The 20,115-nt window shown below is 39.8% G+C and overlaps 3 protein-coding genes across 8 annotated transcripts in view; all 3 read right to left on the bottom strand.

Moving 5' to 3' along the window:
* Nucleotides 1-4,197, bottom strand: part of LOC103379309 (synaptosomal-associated protein 25-A) — a 22,410-nt gene extending 18,213 nt beyond the window's left edge. Inside the window, exon 1 of one of the 2 annotated variants that reach the window (XM_008310819.3) lies at nucleotides 4,042-4,197. The gene's annotated coding sequence lies outside the window, so the exon portion shown is untranslated. The remainder of the gene's footprint in view (nucleotides 1-4,041) is intronic. The other variant, XM_008310817.3, reaches the window with a different exon arrangement.
* A 2,888-nt stretch (nucleotides 4,198-7,085) lies between these two features.
* On the bottom strand, nucleotides 7,086-11,495 carry lrrc28 (leucine rich repeat containing 28). 5 transcript variants are annotated; one of them, XM_008310812.3, is made up of 10 exons: nucleotides 11,285-11,495; nucleotides 10,628-10,861; nucleotides 10,484-10,524; nucleotides 10,365-10,402; nucleotides 10,012-10,149; nucleotides 9,135-9,341; nucleotides 8,941-9,043; nucleotides 8,642-8,829; nucleotides 8,396-8,555; nucleotides 7,086-8,177 (listed from the first exon to the last, which is right to left on the bottom strand). In XM_008310812.3, exons 2-10 carry the CDS (start codon nucleotides 10,793-10,795, stop codon nucleotides 8,108-8,110), a joined length of 1,113 nt encoding a protein of 370 aa, XP_008309034.1. In that variant the 5' UTR covers nucleotides 10,796-10,861; nucleotides 11,285-11,495; the 3' UTR covers nucleotides 7,086-8,107. The 5 variants fall into 5 exon arrangements, with proteins under 5 accessions (XP_008309034.1, XP_008309036.1, XP_008309038.1 ...); XM_008310814.3 differs by lacking the exon at nucleotides 11,285-11,495 and adding an exon at nucleotides 11,092-11,249; XM_008310816.3 differs by lacking the exon at nucleotides 11,285-11,495 and adding an exon at nucleotides 10,983-11,237.
* Nucleotides 11,496-11,829: 334 nt separating this feature from the next.
* igf1rb (insulin-like growth factor 1b receptor) overlaps nucleotides 11,830-20,115 on the bottom strand; it is a 35,018-nt gene continuing 26,732 nt past the window's right edge. The window contains exons 18-21 of the mRNA XM_008310811.3: nucleotides 19,707-19,869; nucleotides 19,119-19,248; nucleotides 18,841-18,975; nucleotides 11,830-17,572 (exon numbers count right to left, since the gene is read on the bottom strand). Of these exons, the coding sequence (XP_008309033.1) occupies nucleotides 17,059-17,572; nucleotides 18,841-18,975; nucleotides 19,119-19,248; nucleotides 19,707-19,869 (942 nt within the window). The 3' untranslated portion in view covers nucleotides 11,830-17,058. The remainder of the gene's footprint in view (nucleotides 17,573-18,840; nucleotides 18,976-19,118; nucleotides 19,249-19,706; nucleotides 19,870-20,115) is intronic.

Genomic DNA, 20,115 nt, shown 5'->3' with positions numbered 1-20,115 from the left:
GTAGTTTCAAGACAATTTGTGAAGCAATTCTCCAAAGAATTCATGGAGTAACGGCAGCAGATCCAGAAGAACGTTCCCCCTGAGGTCCACCTACTCATTACACCTGGTTAGAGTCAGTTCTACTGCTGTTCTACTGCTGTAGGACTTCTATATTTTTATATCCCATCAACAACTTGGCAGTGGTGGCCTAGTGGTGAAGGAGGCGGACTTTGGTCCGGAAGGCCCCAGGTTCGAATCCATCAACTGCCAGGTTGCCACTGAGATGCACTGAGCATGGCATCGTCCTCAAGCACTGCTCCCCGGGCGCCGACCACGGCTGCCCACTGTTCACTTTGGTGATGGGTTAAATGCAGAGGGCAAATTTTGTTGTGCATGGTGTGCTGTGCTGTGCTGTGTCACAATGACTAATAAAGATAAGTTTAAGTTTTAACTCATTAAAATAATCTTGATTTTCTACTGTTTTCTACACAAACAAAGCACACAGTACACATAAATACATGTAGTAATACTAATGATCTCATTCCTGACCTACTATCAGTGAACACGTACAGTACAAGGAAACACGACCAGGCCATAGAGCATGATGGGAGCCTGAGGCGGTACATATACAGAGACTGTCCCCATTATTTTACAGCTGACTGCCTCCCTGAAGACGTTCTGCTTTTGCAACAGAATAAAATTTCAATTTTTTCAAACTCTAAATACGTTAAATACTATATTGATCCCATATTTGGGAAATTGTTGTGGATTCGACTCAAAGCAAACAAAGCAAAGAAGAGAATTAAGAGGATGACGACCATCAAGTTGGAGGACGTTTGCGTCAACCTCATCTAATGCACCATCATCTAATGTGCGTTATCCTTTATTTTAATCTCAGAGAGAATCTGCAAAATAACAGCATAATAAACTATGAATCTACTGAAACAAACAAGGCATCAACACAGATACAGATGACGAAGATATTTTTCTCATGTTTATAAAAAACCCGGAACGATGCAGTCGTTTTTCCTCCCATTCAGCGACGCAGAGAAAAGACCTCCAGTTGTTCACGTCAAAGGTGTAAAAATCCACTGAAGTCTAAATGTCACATTTTCACCAAAAAGGCTTCATAATGGAGCTTTTTTCTCTCCAGGTCAGCCACAGTGGTGGAGAGTGAAAGGAACAAGGAAGTGAAGCTGATACCGAGATGCCTTTCTACCCAGTGCAACGCCTCCAGTGACCATATGGCCCCACTGAATTAAGACATTCCCTATGGAGAGATCGGAGGGACACACAGGGAGGAATCTGCTGTGGAAATTCACTCAGGAAACCTGGAGGACAAATGCCTGAGCATGTTATTCTCCAAAAGGGTTTCTTACAAATCTGAAATTCCCAGCACCCTACAACCCCATGGGTCATAATGTTTAGTAGATTCTCGATGATAAATTTTGATATCCTGTGCTTATTTTCTGTTGTGTTAAAGTTGAATTCAAGCTCTTCCTGTTCTGTTGTGTTAAAGTTGAATTCAAGCGCTTCCTGGAATCTATGCCCCCCCCAAATTTGGAACACAGTGTCTTCGTCAGCTCCATTCAGTGGCCAGATGTCAGACAGAAGTAATGTTTAAAACACAACTGGTGTAAAAAGCTGTCTATTAAAAGTGACCTCCAGAATTCACATCTCCATAAATGACGTCCGGGTCGGATTGGCTCATAGCTATAGAATTCCTGCTTCGCTGTCAAAAGTGGGCCACATCCTAATGTTACATAGCAACAGAGTAGCCATCACATCTGGCCTACTTTCTGTCTGCTAAACAGATTCCAGTGGGATGTTTTGGTGTAACTGTCCTTGGTGCTGAAATGTTCCAATAGCTGCATGTTCAGAAAGGCAGTTCAATGTTTTAGACGTCATAGCTACATTTTAACACTCCTCTACCTCCTCTCAAAGAAGATAAAAATAAACTACTCGTTTATTCTTTCATTAACTGACACTTCACTGCAACACGATTTACAAACGCAGGAGAGTCTGTTGAGCGGAGCAGGTTGAATTCCTAATACTTCTCTGCTGGTTCACTTAAATTAGACAAACACACATTATAATAATGCTGTCACTTCATTGTGGATCTTCTAGTCATTGCCATAGTTGTATATACATAGGTAAGGCGGACAGAGAGGACAGAAGTGTAGACAGGGAGACCAGTGTGGCTCGTACAGAGGCGATTCAAAGCAATCATCTGTGGCCTGCAGGGATAATCACTGCAAAGCTCCACTGTCCCATTCACCGAGGATAAAACTCCCTGGATTAATCTGGAGGCCTACAGAAAGAACACCCAACAAACACACACACACACAAACACACACACACACACCTCAAGACTTACATAACACACGGGCAACTCTCTGTCTTTTTACTTTCCGTTTCTCTGACAAGCTTTTCCTCTTTCACTGCCTTAGAAAACATAAAGTGGACTTTTCCTCTCCCTCTCTCTCTCTCTCTCTCTCTTACCTTCCTCTTTCATCCACCACCTCCCCCCTCCCTGCCGCCACATGAACACATTCAAACGGACACCTGTCAACATGCTGTTCATCGTCACACACTCTCACCTGAACAGCAGTGACAGCCACGTATAGCACGTACACTACAGCAGACAGTATACGTGCACCACAGCTGTACACTCACACACGGCAGCACAGAGGCGACACAGACTCTCTCTCCGTGCTGTACATACACGTAAAAAAAAAAAAACACAAACGATGCAAAAACTAACAAAGGACAGACTTAGGATGCAGTCGTACACACAGGCAGAATTCCATGAGACTAACAAAGGACAGACTTAGGATGCAGCCGTACACACTTCCAAGAATTGATTTAAACAAGGTTTTCATCAAGGAAGAGACATCATTTATGCGTGTCATTTTGTAAATAATTAGGACTTAATTATCCTTTTCTATTCAGTCATTCATTGGGTGAAATGCTGATTTAGCCAGTCAGCCCAGCACCAACTAAAAGAAAACAAAGAAAAAAAAAGGCACAATAGAAACTGTACTGTAGCTGCACCGGGGTGAGGAGTGACTTAAATTACACACCTTACACACACACACATACACACACACACACACTCCCAAACACAATTACACACAAGCACATTTGTATTTAATGTTCATAAAAGTTAGTTATTTCCTTGAGATTTAGATTCTAATTTGGTGTTTTCATTGTTTAGTGGAATTAATTGTTGAGTACTGTTCTATTTGTTTTGGGTTTTTTTTTTCTAATGCAAACACTGTTGCCAACAAATATTATTGTTATGACCTCACCATTCCACTCTTCATGGATCAAATCACTATAAATCTCATCAGGTCCTGCCATCTTCTCTGATTTCAGCACCTCAATGTGAACAGAGTCAGTAATAACATACATGTGCCTGTTTCATAACAGGAAAATGTAAAAAATAAAAAATAAAAAGAAATTACTATTCTACTGAAAATCATATGTGAATGTCCCCCTTTATTTAAAGCTAAACTAAAGCGTGTTTCTTACATATATGGCAACCAAACTCCAGAGAACTTGGACTTATTTTAGTTTTGCACCGGAGAACATAAACCGAAGGAGTTGTAAACCTGTGACATACGATTCCATTACTGTACGCTGTTTTAAAGTCACAAACCCAGAGAAGCTGCCACTTCCTTTAGTTTAATCCTCACAACAAACAATTGCTTTTAATCCAGTAATATATTTAAGGAGGAAATCGACATCACAACACCGTGTGGACGACGACGCTGCCGCCGCCGTGTGGGACAAACGGTTATGGTTTTACTGGGGTTATACTCGGGTATTTATTCATGTGGTGCCACATTAAAAAAACAAGCCCAGAAAAAAACAAACAAAAGAAAAAGACAACGGTGACGACAGACATCAATCACAAACTCTGATCCAACTAAGCACGGAAACGCACGTAACCTAACGGAACTTCACAAACCTGACGTTTTTACGACAAAAAATCAAACTTTATTGTATGTATTGCAAATTGCCATCGCACTAAATTAAAAAGAAGTGAATTTCACCAACCTTCCAGAAGATTCTGTTCGTGTTTTTCCTTCTCCCTTGTCGTGTGCGTGGATTTGTTTGGAGACACGGTGAAAGCGTCTGTCTGTCCTGCCGCTCCACTCGACCACACCGTCCTCGGTGAAACCACGCCGCCCTGCGACCAATCTACTGTGGAGCGCCTAGTGTTTGACACTTCCGGTTGATGTTTTACAGAATAAAAGACTGACAGAGCGAAGCAGCGGTTATGTGAAATCCCACCAATGTACAATATCGATTTAAGACACCGAACCTCTTCACATGTCATGTCAACAACAGTCAGTCAAACAATATGGACACACACACACCGCTTCCTGTTACTGGTGGAGCCAATATGCTATGACTGAAGTCGGGTTGAAGTTCTGTCTTCTCTCTTATTTATATTGTCAAGGAGAAAATGTATTTAAATTTATAAATGTAGAAGAGAAAAAAACACAACTTTATAATTTTGCAATTGTTAAGGCTTTTACTTTGAAAGTGTTTTCCTGTCCCGTTGTGTTAATTGATAGCGCTCGCGAAATGGCCGCGCCCTCTGACGTCAGGCGTAGAGGCTAATAGCTGCTAAGCTACTAAATCGAGAATGTCTTCTATGTTTTGCTGGGTCTCTTTTCTGTTTTTAATATATGTTTTGAAAAAATAATAATGTATTTTTTAGCGTTGTGTGGAAATATAGTTTAAGTTAATTAACAGGTTATTTAACATTAACCAAGCTGCACAGAAGTAATTATTATCTATTGTTAATAACTACACTGCATACTTCTACTACTACTACACATATCCTACAACAGGAGAATTTACAAATAATTATTGCAGTTGTTCATACATGAAAACTCCATGAGTTGACCATTTAAAAATGCCACAAAACCGTCACGCTTCATAGTTCAAAAGTTACCTTGGTAATGTTAATAATGACTTTCAACGCTTATGCAACACCAATTTCTGGTCCTTACAGGATCCATCTGTACACCTGCAGACTCCACACGCTGCTGAATTGTACAGTAGATGCAGACGTGGGAGGCAACACGCTTCTAAATGAAACAGCCTGTTCCGATGGGGGTCTGAGGTCATAAACACAACCTGTTAATTATTCCTGTCAGTCTGACTGAGTGGGTCCCACTGCAGATATGATTCCATTCCTCGTCCTACACTCCGTCGTCTGTCGCTGTTTCTTACCGCTTTCATAATTATCCCTTTGCATTCTTTTTGATTGCTGAATGCAGTGAAGGGGGGAATTAGCTACAGTTATGCCAAACACTAAATCAATGTGGTTCCGATCTTGAGATGGCAGCGATGGACGACCTTATTCCATCTACAGAAATAAACTGTACCAGTCCATTAACACATTGATCGAACCATTAAAAGACCCTCTGCAGCGATCATCCAGCTGTCATCAGAATGAGCAGAGCCGTTCTCAGATCTTCAATAATTGCTACAGAGGTGTGAAGAACACAGAGAACAGAAAAGAACAAAATCTACTTCTGAATAAATCACAGTCACAGAGTTAACACTTTAAAGTTAGTATTTATTAAACCAATATGTCAGGAAATGTAACTGGTTCAGACATAAAAAATGAGGATATATACAGTACATCCTACATAAATAAAATGAAAATATCCAGAAAGGTGATTCGTTTTTACATGAAATGAGCTTCAATGGACACAGTGACTGAACATTCTGGGAACATGGCACTAATGAAATGGTGTTACCAGTAATCTTTTCACAGATTTTACATTATATCTAATCATACACCCATGTGACGGGGAATCAGATTCAGCCACTGTGTTCATTAATCTAAATGAACATGACAAATAAGGTAAGACCTTACAAATGAGTGCAGTGGAAATACAATTTATTTGTCTAATGTAATCAATTCATTTTGCTTGAATCAAAACAGATGGAATATATTATTGAGAACAGGTTTGAGGGCGGTATCTCTGTACCACTTTAATCCTGGGCGACCTCTAACAGGCTACGTTCACACTAACAACCATCCAAAGTTACGTTACACACTGTGCAACACTTGTCCAGTTTGTTTCAAATTCCGTGCGAGACAAGGCTCAAATTCATTCAGTGTTTCTAGATGAACACCTATGAAGTGGTGATGATGGAGTAAAACTGATTGAATGTGAATGTTAGCTTCACTTTAGCGTCCTGCTAAGAAGATAAAAGATAAAGCTCTGTTTGTAGGCAGGGTAAAGGCTGGTTCCATCGCATCCATCATACTGGGTGTGTTCAGCCCATGTTGTCATATGATCTATAGGCTGGGGTGTTGTTTCATATTTGCAGTCAGCAGAGATGTGATATCCCCATAGGGAGGGCAGAAAGTTGATGCATTAGCAGCAGCAGCATCATAGCCTACCAATCCACTGAACACACCATCATCAATAGAGCCTCTGATTTCTGCTGCACTTTGTATTGTTATTCACTTTATGTTAATGGTTTAGGAGTTAGTGGGGGACACAGATATTATACTGCAGGGGGAAATTGTATACATTTTGGTGACTGGTCGTATAATTTTGAGCACATGGAATGTTTTTTTAAGCATCACACTCGGGGGCAGTAAGTTTATTTCCGTGTACACGTCAAGTTCCTCGGATATTTAAAAACAGCGACGGTAAAGGAGTTTTGTGATAGAAAAAGGTCCAAACCAAGGAACAGATGACAGTGGTTGTCTGTACAGCTTTTGTTCCTTACTGCGCAACACCGCCCCCACGGTTTACAGGGGAACTGCTTGGTTGGGATATAATAGGCATTTTCAAGTATGTGAAAGTTTACCAGGTTATGTCGGAACTAACGAAGAGGACGAACGGTGTCTAATGAGTCTGATGTTTTTAGTTCATTAAAAAAAACAACAAGCTGAAATGCTGAAAGACGATGAGGGAGTAAAGACAAAACAATATATAAGCTAACGATGCTAAGGTATTTTGTTGCTAACATACGAGTGTTATGCTATAATGGTGAAACTGAACTGGCGTTTGGTTTAGCAGTCCTGCCTTTAGAGACTTTAAAATTTTATGGAGTCAAAACACTCAAGAGTCAAACTCATTTATTATTTACTTCAAACAAATTAAAATTTACAACTGTTCAACACAGTAATGAACATTAACACACGCATTCGACCAACAGAGACACAGTGACTGCAGGAAACAAAAACAAACACCTATTTTCTATATTTGGCGACAGGGAATTTTAAATCGTACTGTGTCGGTTCCTGACAATTTGGCACGATATAATACGAGTATTACATAAATAAAATATTTCAATTAATTAAAGTATATTGCAGTCTACGTGAAAATACTCAAGAATACAACGAGTTGATACCGTTTAAATGGATTAGGTTTTTCTCTGCTGCAGATGCTCATTATCAGAGAATGGTTCTTTTATGGATTGTATGAACTTGTTGTATGAAGCAGCAACTTATGGTCAGTTCTAAAACTAGAGCTCACCCTGAGACAAAAAAAATTGTCTTTGGAAAAAAACTCAGTCTTCAGAGGTTCAGAAGACCAAATCTGTGACTTTAAATCACAACCATCAGTTTTTAAAGCTAACTGAAATCACACTTACCATTACCCCAAGCATACATCCCTTAAATAAAACTCTGCAAATTACATTTATTAGTGGCTTCATAAATTACATTCATATAACAAGTGTTATCACCTGGTCAATGTACTGTAGATGATGCTCCAACGCATTCATTAATGTGTCCGCTTTGTAAAAATGTAAAATGATATGAAAAATACACTTCAGTTTATTAAAAGTACCATTTGTTAAAGGGCCCGTGTTGTTACTTTAGACAGACTTCATTGAAAAATTCAATCACACAGTTGTTCATAAGTTGACCATCATCTCATACACACACACACAAGTCTCACTGTACGTTTGGTTCTTTTGTCCACATTGTTTGGAAATGTTTCTTTTCTGTTTCAGTTCTTGGTTTTCTTCCACAACAGAACCATATTTCTGCTGCAAAGTGCAAATCTCTGACTTATTAGCGTCCAACAATTCAACTGCTTCTTAGAACACACACAGGTCGTAGAACAACAGAGACGTGTCAACCCTGAAGGTCAAAAGTCCGAAGGCAGTGACTGGAGCAGCAGTAAGCCACAAAACTTACAGTTGTTCTATAGTGGAAAGAAGAGAGAGAGTTTTTATTATAACAATAAAAAAACAAGTTTAATCTAATATACATTACAGTTGTTCTATAGTGGAAAGAAGAGAAAGAGTTTTTATTATAAAAATAAAAAAATAAGTTTAATATACATTAAATGTTTTGATTGATCAGTTTGTAAGATAGTTAGATGTGAAGGTGTAGAAGTAAAAGAGGTTTGTTCGTTTTAACCTTCGGTGCACGCCTGCCAGGACGGTGTCACGGAGAGGGAAGAGTTTGGGGTACGTGATGGTGAACATGGACTGACTGCAGCGATGACAGTGGCCCAGAGGGAACTCTAGAAGGTCCAACAGACTCTTAGGGAGAGTGATGGGAGGCGGCAGGTTCAGATCTAAGAAGTAAAACAGACACGAGTGTTGTTAACAAATCTACACCTGTACAGCAGTGTGTACAGTGAACATACAGGCGAAGTCTTACCTGTTGGTCTGTGGTGGTAGAGGCGGTGCAGTGTTCTCATGGTCAGCTCCTCCAGAGGAACCACGTTGTCTGCCTCTGTGCCAACCACCTTCACCTGTGCTGGTAGACCAGCCAGAGTCTGACTGATGGCATCACCAGGCACCTCCACCAGGTTACCAGGATCCAGCACTTGTGAAGACACACCACACCTTGGCAAAGGTAATGCACATGTTTATTATACTTCAGTGGTTTTACCAGTACATTTCTCCTGCTTCATTTAATCCCATGTGAGCCAAGTTTCAGTAATTACTACAATTTACCCGCTGCAGCCGATGACCTTGTTGTATAAGTAGGACGGGAGACCCCTCAGTTCCAAGTTGTTGTCCACAAACACAAACTGCAGCTCTCGTGACCTGCCAAGATCTGAGACATATAAACATATATAAACATACAGTATATGCCATCATGCAGTGCATTACATTAAATGGAAAAGTTGATATAAACGTATATGTACCCAGTGGTAAGAAGGTCAGCTGGTTGGCAGCCATTGACAGCTGGTTGAGGCGATGGAGACAGCAGAGCTGTCGTGGAATGTGGCTGAGCAGGTTGTGATCTGCCGTCAAGCTCTGCAGAGACAGGCAGCGATGCAGCCGCTCAGGCAGAGACATCAGCTGATTCATGGACACGTCCAGTGTCTCCAACTCCAGCAGATCACCAATCGCTGACCACCAAGAACAGGAAGAGTCAGAGTCAGTCATTTAAACTTAAAGCTGAATACCTTTTTAAATTAAGAAAGGTTCTTTTGATAAACTAAATCACTTTTTATTTTTCAACACAGCTTTAAGATTTTCAAGCAGCTGTGAACTAAAAAAAACAAATCATGCTTTTGCCTGTTAAAGTCACTGTTGGAGGCTTGCTGTTATTTCACATAAATAAAACCATAAACCTTTGGTAACACACAGGGTTTAGGTTTTTAATTACTCAAAATGTAAAATTATATCATTTGTTTTTTTACGTTAAAAAGTTGTAATAGTTTCGAACATTTTTGCAGCTCAAAGGGCTAACAGTTTATATTTACTCCGTTTCATGTTCAGTCTCTGTCGCCCTCTGCTGGAAAATAAGGTAAAGCTCATTTTGTCACTGACGATCTACTTACACAGGACGTTGCAGTGGGTTTTTATGTAATAGACACTTTTAAAATACAAATTATTACATTGCTATTCGAACTTTAATTAATGTTTGAATAGTTTGTTGGACTAGTCATGCACCAATTACCAAAAAAATCACTTGAAAAAACTAAGAGAGAATAAAACAATTACCAAAAAAATCACTTGAAAAAAACTAAAAAACTAAGAGAGAATAAAAGTACTGCAATCAAAAATAAATTTTACCTGGAGGGAGACATTTCAGCTGGTTGTTGGACAACCTCAGATGCCGCAGTGACCTCAGTCGTCCGATCTCTGGGCAGAGAAGCTGCAGAGCGTTGTTGCTCAGATCCAAGGACTGGAGTCTGGCCAGGTTTCCGATAGCTGAGAATCAAAACAAAATATCCTGTGTCATGTGAAGTGAACAAACGTTTGCCAAATTTCTCTCACAAGTTTCATTACAACTTTTTTTTCATTCTAAACATCTTTATGTTTCTTACACCATCTTTTTCCTGTGTGATTCATTGGTTTACTTGTCTTAAAGAAAACTAAACTACATTTAGTGTGATGCCGGTCTCACGACATAGCAGAATTCTTACCTTCAGGAATAATGACTATGTTGTTTGAGTGCAAATACCTAAAAAGTACAAGGTAACACATTTAATAGACTAAACCATTTATATATATATGTATATGAAAATATGTAATGAGTACTCACAGTTCAATTAGGTTGGGCAGCTTCTGTGCAAGATTGTCAGGCTGAGGGAAACACAGGAAATGGTAGAAAACAATATTTAAAATCTGAGTAATAATCAGGTATGCTTAGTTGACGACTGATGCGGTTGACAACAAGTGTTGATACCAGCGTTGTGAGAGAGTTCCTCTTCATGTAAAGTCTCTCCAGAAACTGCAGACCTTCATCTTTCAGTAGTTCCACTGGGAACATTTTTAGGTTTCTGTAGTTTAAAAACAGGGTTTTGTGGCGTTCTTGCTTGGCCATGGATATGGTCTCATAGATGTCAGTGGCCATCGCTGTGTCGACCTGTGCCTCTCTGATGGAGAGGATTCAGCAACGTCTCCTTCTTCTACAACATTTCTGAAATTAGAGGCAATGTGGGAAAATAAGAACTGGGAATTAAATCGGGAAGAAATTTAAATCTGTGTGATTTTTTACTGGACTCGTTTTTAACATATTACGTGGTGCAAGTTAAACTGACATTGAACTAATAAAAGAGAATGAATAACAACCCGAGCTTCAGTCACAAACTGCCAGCGCCTTAGCTCTAATACGGACTTGTGTTATGCTGCGTTCCCTGACATGCTCACGGAAAAGACTGCACATAACAAAAGGTGTGGTGCTCCTGCTGTCATCAGCTGAAATCTAGAACAACCGCCTGCTTTCAGTCTCCGTGTTCCCTCGACTCCTCTGCTATTCGTAGCAGCATTAGCATGCTAACTAGCAACTTAGCTCTCTTTAGCACAATACAGTAAATGGCGAGATGGGAGGTTTTTTTTTTACCTTTAAGTGTGTTCGGCTTTTTAAAATGTCATCTCATTGCCACGTACGTCACACGTTTTAGTCATTATATTATTTTTTAAGTTGACATGTCTGATTTTAGCTCAAAAAGTAAAGTAGTTCTGTGGTAAACAAAGTGTGACGTAATCACATCTTCTCCTTTGCGAGCCGTTGAAGCGGCTCGACGTTGGCAATTTGCTGCCCTCTGCTGCCGACTGCAGGTTTAAAGTGACTCACTTGTGCGAGATATATTTATTTATTACTAGATGTTTATTTGTCCCCCTGAAAAACAGATCTTTAAAATGTATTACCACTGGGCTTTGATATATATAAAGCAAAGTTCAGCGTTTCAGAAATGTACTGCCTGTCTTAAAAAAGACTGTTTACAGAAACAAAACAACTCCATAAACTCTAAAAATATCAGAGCAAAATTTTGTGTGTTAATAAAACTCATTATGACTAAAGTTATCCTGAACCCCATTTTGATCTACACCTGCACTAGCTCTTCTTCGTATGCGTGACATTGTTTTCCCAAAAATGAGCTGAGAGCAGTTTGCATACATTTTATTAATTTTAAACCTCATGTAGAAAAAAAGAATCAGAGAAACAGACATTCTCCATTTCCTTCAGCCAATCAATTTCCGAGTACTCAGAATATATTGAAACAAAAGAAATTCTTACATCATCATGTACAAAAAGAACCAAAATGAAATCTTAGTCTAACAGATTATTTAACTTGAAACACAAGAGTTGGAAAGCTATGAATAATTTACACACATCAAAAATTTCAGTAACAAATTGTTTTACCAATGTAATGGGGGAAAAGAAGAGGAGGGGCCGGGGGTGTATGATTTTATGTCCGCTCTGTGAGGTATTCCAGTGCTAAAAAAAAAAGCAAAAAAAAAAAAAAAAAGCCCTGACCTCATCACTTCTAGCCCAACCGTCTCTAGATGAAACTGCGATAAGTCTGCCGTTCTCAGAGTGGATCAGAGGACTGATGTTTCTAATCTGCTGTGAGTTTTAGGAGGAAGAGTAAAATAAAAATAAAAAAACAATATGGGAAAGAAGAAGAAGAGAGAAAAAAAAAGACTCGGTCATGGCTGTTTTTAGTAGAAAACCAAAATGAGTTCATGTGTCACAAAATGCTTTGATTGGTCTCAGTGAAAAATAAAATTTAAGCAGTTTCTTATGTTACACATGTTCCTGAGAAGAAGGGAAAGAAGAAAAAAAAATAAAACCAGAAGATGTTAAGTGCCTTTTTTTATAACTAAATATATTTCTAGTATCAGTTTTGTAAACACTACACCACATTTTACAGATTCCAATACAAATTCTTTTGATTCTGTTAAAGCTGGAAATAAGGCTGCAATTTAAGTTACTGAAAGTAGAAATATTAAAAATTTAGAACTTGTGTTGGTAAGTCATATATCTGAACCCCTCACTAGGACCCTATCCTGTTTATGATCCCGGCTGAACAGAGCAAAGTCATTGATGCTTTATAACGACCGTGGAGCTTTTCTACAGATGGAATTTTTTAAAGCGACCTTGAAAACAGTCCAACCACCCTTCGTGGTATTTCAGGGTTGTTTTAAAGTTAAAAATAAACAAAAAAGGAAGCATGCAAATGTACAATGGAAATGCATGACGACCGCAAACTGGGGACAGACCTTGGAGTTGGAAGTCCTGACGACTGAGGGGCTTTAAGGAGGGAAATGAAGATGAGATTTCAATAACAGAAGGAAGGATTCAGTCTCTCACAGCAGGACTGCTCTTCCTTCCTTTTCTTCCTAAACATTCTTCTCACAGCAGAGCATCTAACAATTCAGACAGCCGTCTCATCTACCCTGAGTACAAAACAAAAAAACAAAAACAAAAAAATCAACCCCAAAACAAAACAGTTATGAAGACCAGCATGGTCTGGAACACTTCCCCATTCTGACCTAATTGCTCTCAGCAGCTCTTATAGTGTCCAGACTGACTTGTGGAACATCTGCTTAATTATTAACAGTCCACCCAAAGGTAGAATGGTTTGGTTTTGTAGTGTGAATTTGACCATACAACAACTAAAACTGTTATTACAGCTGAACAACAGAGATTAGATGTTTTTCTGTACATGTAGATAGACTGAAAAAAATAGGGGGGACCAGGGAAGGGGGGGCACAGTGAGGTAGATGAATGGTTCAGGAAATAATAATAACAATTGTTCTCCTACAATAGGAAAAGAACATGAATATATCAGAAGAGGAAAAAAAACACAAGGGTGGGAAGTTTGTACAGTGATTTACACTTCACATAAAAAGTAACACAAACAACCAAGAAACGTGTGGGCTGTGAATCCAAATGAGTTTCATTAGCCTGTATAATCTGTTGCATGTGGTCCTCTCTCTCTCTCTCTCTCCAGTTACAGTTGGTTCTCAGAAGGGTGTCCTTTTGACGTTGGACTTAGTGTTGCAGTACCAGAACACAGCCAGAAGATGGAGCTTGTCAGCATTTTCTTCATGTATTTATCAGCGTCGTCAGTGAGAAAATCAAATTTTTTTTTTGTTGTTGACAGAATTGACAATCGCGAGTGTTTGAAGATAATTCCACCCCTCTCTCTCTACCTATCCTAATGCCATCGATCTTCTACAGACCTGCTAATGTGATGAAAAAAGATAAATACGGATTTCTCCAGCAGCAGCCTTGATTCAAGGGAGACAGTGATTAGCAGAGAGTGAAATTATTCAAACACTAGCTTTCAGAAAAAGACAGACCTTCCCACCTGCCCCCTGCAGTCAAATATAATCTACTCTTCGTTGTAGCTCCAACCTGGTGATTCTATACAGCGACAAGTGCAAAGAACCCCAACTTTAAGACAAGAAAATCGAATGAAATGGCCATTGGAGCAACTGTTGTCGTAATTAAAGGTCCAACGAGATACGTGACATGTTACACCTCGATCTCTAAAAGTTACCGCTCTCCCACGACTCTCTGTCATCCTTCTCTTGTTTCCCGCTTCTTTTCTGCTGGTTCATACATCACGCCTATGTAGGTCAAGTGTTCCACTGTCCTCTGCGCTGTATGCTTCTACTTCTAAACATGAAAATAAATACGCACTGTAGACCGCTGTATAAACACGAGGGGCGTCACAAAGCGAAACCCACAACTTAGGTTCAAACGAAAGACTTCTTCTAAGGCTATTAAACCAAACCATTCTCACTTAAAGCATTAATGCAGATATACAAACATATGAAGGTCACCATCGCCATTTTGGAAAAGAGACCATCCTCAAAGGAACACTGGACCTTTATAATGGAAAACCAGCATAATATTTCATAATAATAATAATTTCTCAAGTTTGATTTTCTTTAGTTTTCTGTCTATCTTACATTTAGTCATTTTTGTCTTGTTGCATCACACAAAACCCATTACGTTTTAACGTTTCCCATTTCCACCCGTCCTGCTGCTAACATCACGACAACAATACAGTGTCCATGTATCACATAAGACAGACAAAAGTCTTTGAGTAGCAATAGCTACGATTGAAAATCAAACAAACGTGTGGAGAACAGAGGATAAATGTTATAGATGTTATAGATCTGTGCAACCATGAAAATAGAAAACTAAGGATAATGAAAATGCTATGGACAGTAGAGAAATAGGTTTACATTTCTTTCAACTCATGAATAACTTTTCTCTTGAAACCATGTAAATACATCAAAAAGTTATGTTTTCCCCCAAACCATCCCAAATATTTAAATAACAATATTAATATAATTCATATTAATATTATTTACACATTCAGCTGTATTTAGACTGATCTGATAACTCTTTACCTTGTTTTGTCCTTATCCAGGCATCATATAATTAGTTTAGGTTGCACTGTGCAGGTTTTAGATGAATCTATTGGATGTTGAATCCTAATGAAATTAATATCAGACCAGAGGAAATAAACTGAATACTTGTGAAAAAAGGCTACTACTCGTTCTTGTAAAAAAAAAAAAAAAAAAAAGGTAAGGAAATGCAATGTTAAATTTGACCACTATGTGATACTAAACCTAGCACAGTGCACCTTTAAAACTACCCCCTAACCCACCCGATTTCCTTTCTAAATTTGAGTGACATTAAAAAAAAAAAAAATCTGATTAGCAATGAAAATGCAGTGACCGTATTAGAGGGACACAGAATCAGACACACTGACAGCGATGTTTCTGAGTGTAACAGCACAAAAATAAAAGAGCAGAAAAGGATTTAACTTTTCTCTTCGACCTGAGATTTACTTGGGACTCAGCAGTTGACGCTTGACCTCTGAGTAGGATGATGTATAGAGGTGGTCCAGTCTAAACGATTGAGGGCTGAGGTCTTAATGTGTCCCAGGAAGACACTGATGGTCACAGACACCATCACTGTCCTCTGGTCAGATGAGAGGGGACATGATGGGAGATTCAAAACAACACAATGTGAACTGTCATACAGTTTATACAAACACAGAAATGGAACTAGGTCAGATACATAAAAAATGAACTGTAGTGGAAACGTTGAGTAGATCCATCCTGAAGGAGTTCTCTTTTTATATATAGATATTAACTATTTTACAACCACAAGAGAAACGAGGAATAGCAGCTTCTTTCTGTACACGATAAATGTCTCCAATCGTATAAAAGTTAAAAAAGTGACACAAACAACAGGTGTGTACATAAATGCTTGCCCATGTAGAGATGTTTTAAGTGTTGGAGACTAAATCACTAGTCCAAAAAATACGTACCTTTGTATGCAGCAAAGATGTCTCCGAGCATGGACAGAGACATTGTAGTGTTTTACATTTGTTTCCCCTTTTTGTACATCTCCTTTTGCAGTCCTCACCTTTTTTTTTTTTTTTTTTGCTTATTGATTGATTGAATTTGGCAGTTTAACTGAACAGCACTTTGTGACTAGATGTGGCTCAATTTCAGACATATTGATCAGTGACCACTGTCTATGATATCAATCTGATAAAACCTACAGTAGGTGTAAAGAGGATAGATGCAGGACTGAAGAGGGACGTCTGATCAGAACTGTGTGACAAAACATCAAAGTGCTTTTGTTTTGTTGGTTTTTTTTTCTGGAGTGTGGGGGCAAGAAGAAGATAATTTGACAAAAAGTACAATTTTGGCAACAAATTTTGGCAGATTGACCTTCTCGCTTCCCTCTCTCTCTCTGTCTTCCCTCTGGTTGTTCAATTCACTGGAGTAGCTGCTGACCTGATGTCATGCTGATATTCAGCATGCAGAACAACAAAGCTACTGACAGAGACACTGACCTCTTCTTCATTTGATATGCTTCACCTTAATGCCCACCCAAAGTGATCAAATTGCCAGTCAGTTATAAAGGCCTTTCCCATTTGGAAATACATATAAAAAGTAGCAAACAACAATTTATAAAATAAGTTCAGCCATAAACAGAGAGAAATAAAGGGAGAACTCTCCCCCAAATTATTTTTATATATTTTTTCTTTCTTTTTAACTTTAACTTTCCTCCACTCAGCAGCGACGGCAGTGTCACATGAGACAGCCAGCTGGTAGAAAACAAAGGTAGAATAATGTGAAAAGAAGTGTGTGGAGTTACAGCAGAGCATGAAATATTACTATTTTCCTCCACCTTTCTGTGAGTCGTTGCTCCTGACTGAGTAACCACACCCAGCTGGTAGACTGTAGTATGTTATCTTAAAACAAAAAAAAAAGGGTCCCACCCACTGTGACATCAGGTTCTGCTGTGCAGCACGAGGCAGAGGTTGCAGTCAGGTGGGGGTCTCTGTCCTATCAGCAGGCAGAGGACTGTGGGAGGGGCATAGCACGTTCATTTTTGCGCCCTCCGTTCATGTGTGCATACGGCGGCAGTTCATCCAGAGACGGCCGCATTGTGACACCTGCTCCCGTCCCCGCTGCGAGGCTTGGACCAGACAGCCCATTGGCCGCCTGCTGGCTGGAAGCCTGCTTGTCCATGGCAGCTGCTGATGTGCAGGGAGAAGATGGGGAGCTGGAGCTGAGGGGTGGGGCGTGAGGAGCCTCCGAACCTGGGGAGGGCGGGGTCTGTTGTAAAACTGTGGACTGCTGCGACTGGGTGGAAGAAGCTGGCTCCAGAGGAATGTCATCGACATCGTCCATTTTGTCCAGGTGGGCTTGTGAGTCGTCGCTCGTCTTGTGGTCGGCACTGTAGAAGAAACTAACCTCTTTGAACCCCGGCTCCAGCTCATCCTTGATGCTGCTGATGATCTCCACAAAGGATGGACGCATCTTGGGATTGTACTGCCAGCACATTCGCATCAGTTCAAACCTACACACACACACATGGACACAGTAATATGGTGTTTACTCAACAGAAGTCACCAGAAGAACAAAAAAAAACTAAACTTTTTAAAGTTACCTAATAGATTATTTCTGTACTATTTGACTATGAGGCTTATTTTAGTTTGACAAGTTGTTTCAGTTGGGCTTAAAATATCCTTCTGGTAATCAGCGGAACATAAAACTGGCTGTAAGCACTTTCCTGCTTGGAGTCCTCACTGTGGTTAACCCACACACTGCACGTCAACCTACTACCCACAGAGTAGTACTGCCTACCCTACGCTGGCTTTCAGTTCATTGTATGTTCATTGAGACCTCACCAGAAGTGCTCAGCATCAGGTGCACACATGAAAAGTAAACTTCTAGAGTCAAGTTAGTTTCTGGCATTAATTTTTCCTGATTAGGATTAAAACATTTAATATGCAGTGTATATATAAAGTACAACCCGTCACCATTGATACTGTTGCACGATTACTTTTTGTAATTTAAGCAGTAAATCAGAGCTTGGGGCTCTGATAATTGAGTGCTATGGTAATTCTAATGGTAACATATTAATATTAAATAACTTAATAAAGAGATAAAATAAATAAAATGATCAAAAATGATAAGGCATCATTTAATTATTTCTCGTTTTAAAGATAAGCAGTGTGACATGTTCATTTTTCCCTTTTCCGACACAAGCTGATGAAGATGATTATTTGTTTGACACCCAAACTCATCTAATTTAAACTGAATATTTTTTTTTTTACTTTAATTTAATTAGACACAGCATCGTTTGAATAATAATTACACACAAACAGCTGTTTGAGAGAGTCCCCGTCTCTCGTATGAACAAAAGAATGAGATTTTGTACGTTTGCTTCTGCCAATCAGCATTTTCACAACAAACTCTTGTGGCGTCACATTTGTTCTCCTCATGACTCCCTGTTTGTGGTCGGTGGCCACACAATTTATTTCCCTCATTCACTTCTTCTTTGATGAGGGTTCAGAGTCAGCCTCTTTCATTCTAAGTGCAAACACATCATGGAAAACAAAAGGGCCCACAGTGACAAACAGACTGTGGGCTGTGGAGCAGAAATCCAAAAATGCTTCACATGTTGTGAGAATAAACACGAGACTTTAACGAAGTAAACCAGGAGGAAATACGGAGTCAGAACACACAGCGACATGACACAATGTTTGCTGCTGGTAGCCTGGTGACGTGGTAATCTACAATAGGGCATGTGTGTGTGTGAGTGTGTGTGTGTCAGTCTCTTACAGCATGTCAGGACAGTTCTGTGGTTTGTCCAGAAGCCCGCCCTCCATGACAAAGCGCAGCACCTGCTCATTAGACAGACCCTGGTAGGGCTGCTCTGCCAGAGTGGCAATCTCCCACAGCACAACCCCGAATGACCTGGAGGGAGGAAAGAGAGAGAGAAGGAGTAAACAAGTGTGTCTTCCATTATCTCAATTATGAACACAAGACCTTTTTTTCCCTGAAAGCACTCAAACACAGCGGCTATGTGGAAATGTCGGTTTGTGTGTCTGTTTGCTCACCAAACATCAGAATTGGTAGTGAAAACTCCATCTTTCAGAGACTCTGGTGACATCCAACGCACAGGGAGCAGGCCTTTACCGCCTTTGCGGTAATAATCCGTCTCGTATATGTCTCTTGTCATGCCGAAATCTACAGAGACACAGAAAAATACACATCAGGAGAAGCAGATACGATGATTAAATTAAATAAAAATCGTACGTTCAGATCTTTTAATTCTTGAAACAGAGGGGGTAAATCCTGCTACACATGAAATCAAGTGTTTCAGGTTTATCCAGGGACACTGTAATATAATAAAAGCCTTGCATCACAATGTCCAGACTACTTCCAAAATAAAAGAGGTGACAAGTGGATTATCTTCTATGAAAAATATCTGACACTAAGCATATCAGGAACATGTTTATTTGTGGCGGTGCAGACTCTCTAGGAGCTGTGAATGAAACCTGTCGACACAGCTACCCTGCAGCTTTCAAGGGTTCTTCTTTTTTTTGGATTAGTTTTCCCGGATGAACCGGTCAACCTTAAATTCTTCTCCTTCTCCTTCAATACCATCGACTAAAAGGACATTATCCTCCCCTGCAGCTTTTTACCTCCAATTTTTACAGTGAAGTCCTCCGCCACCATGCAGTTCCTGGCTGCCAGATCTCTGTGGACAAACTTGTTAGCGTTGAGGTAAGCCATGCCGTCGGCGATCTGTCCGGCCATCTGAAGCATCTTCTTCAAAGGAGGGAGAGACAGACTGGACCACTGTTGCTGGAGACAGACAGAGAAGTCGTTTTAGAAGACATTTAAACCTAATACACATTTATAGTGTGTGTAGGTGATGTATATGTAATGAGGGTTTGGAATTACTCTGCAGTGTTTCTGAAGCAAAGTGGCAGGACTACCCTCCCCCATCAATCCATGCTGTCCCCTTATCACTGCTGTCCCTGCCTGTCTATCTTTGTCACCCGTCTTATGACTTAATAAGATATATTTATATTTACCAGCAGGAGAGAG

Source organism: Cynoglossus semilaevis, chromosome 5 (genome assembly GCF_000523025.1).
Source record: "Cynoglossus semilaevis isolate Cse_v1.0 chromosome 5, Cse_v1.0, whole genome shotgun sequence".
In the NCBI taxonomy this organism is placed as follows: Eukaryota; Metazoa; Chordata; class Actinopteri; order Pleuronectiformes; family Cynoglossidae; genus Cynoglossus; species Cynoglossus semilaevis.
This window is presented reverse-complemented; position numbering and strand designations above follow the sequence as displayed.

Excerpts from the sequence above, each read along its gene's own strand:
- lrrc28 (XM_008310812.3), bottom strand. The coding sequence starts at position 10,795 with ATGGCCACTGACATCTATGAGACCATATCCATGGCCAAGCAAGAACGC. Across the intron at positions 9,044-9,134 it reads GCTGACCTTCTTACCACTGG|ATCTTGGCAGGTCACGAGAG; the intron begins GTACATATACGT and ends TATATGTCTCAG. Across the intron at positions 8,556-8,641 it reads CTACCACCACAGACCAACAG|ATCTGAACCTGCCGCCTCCC; the intron begins GTAAGACTTCGC and ends TTTACTTCTTAG.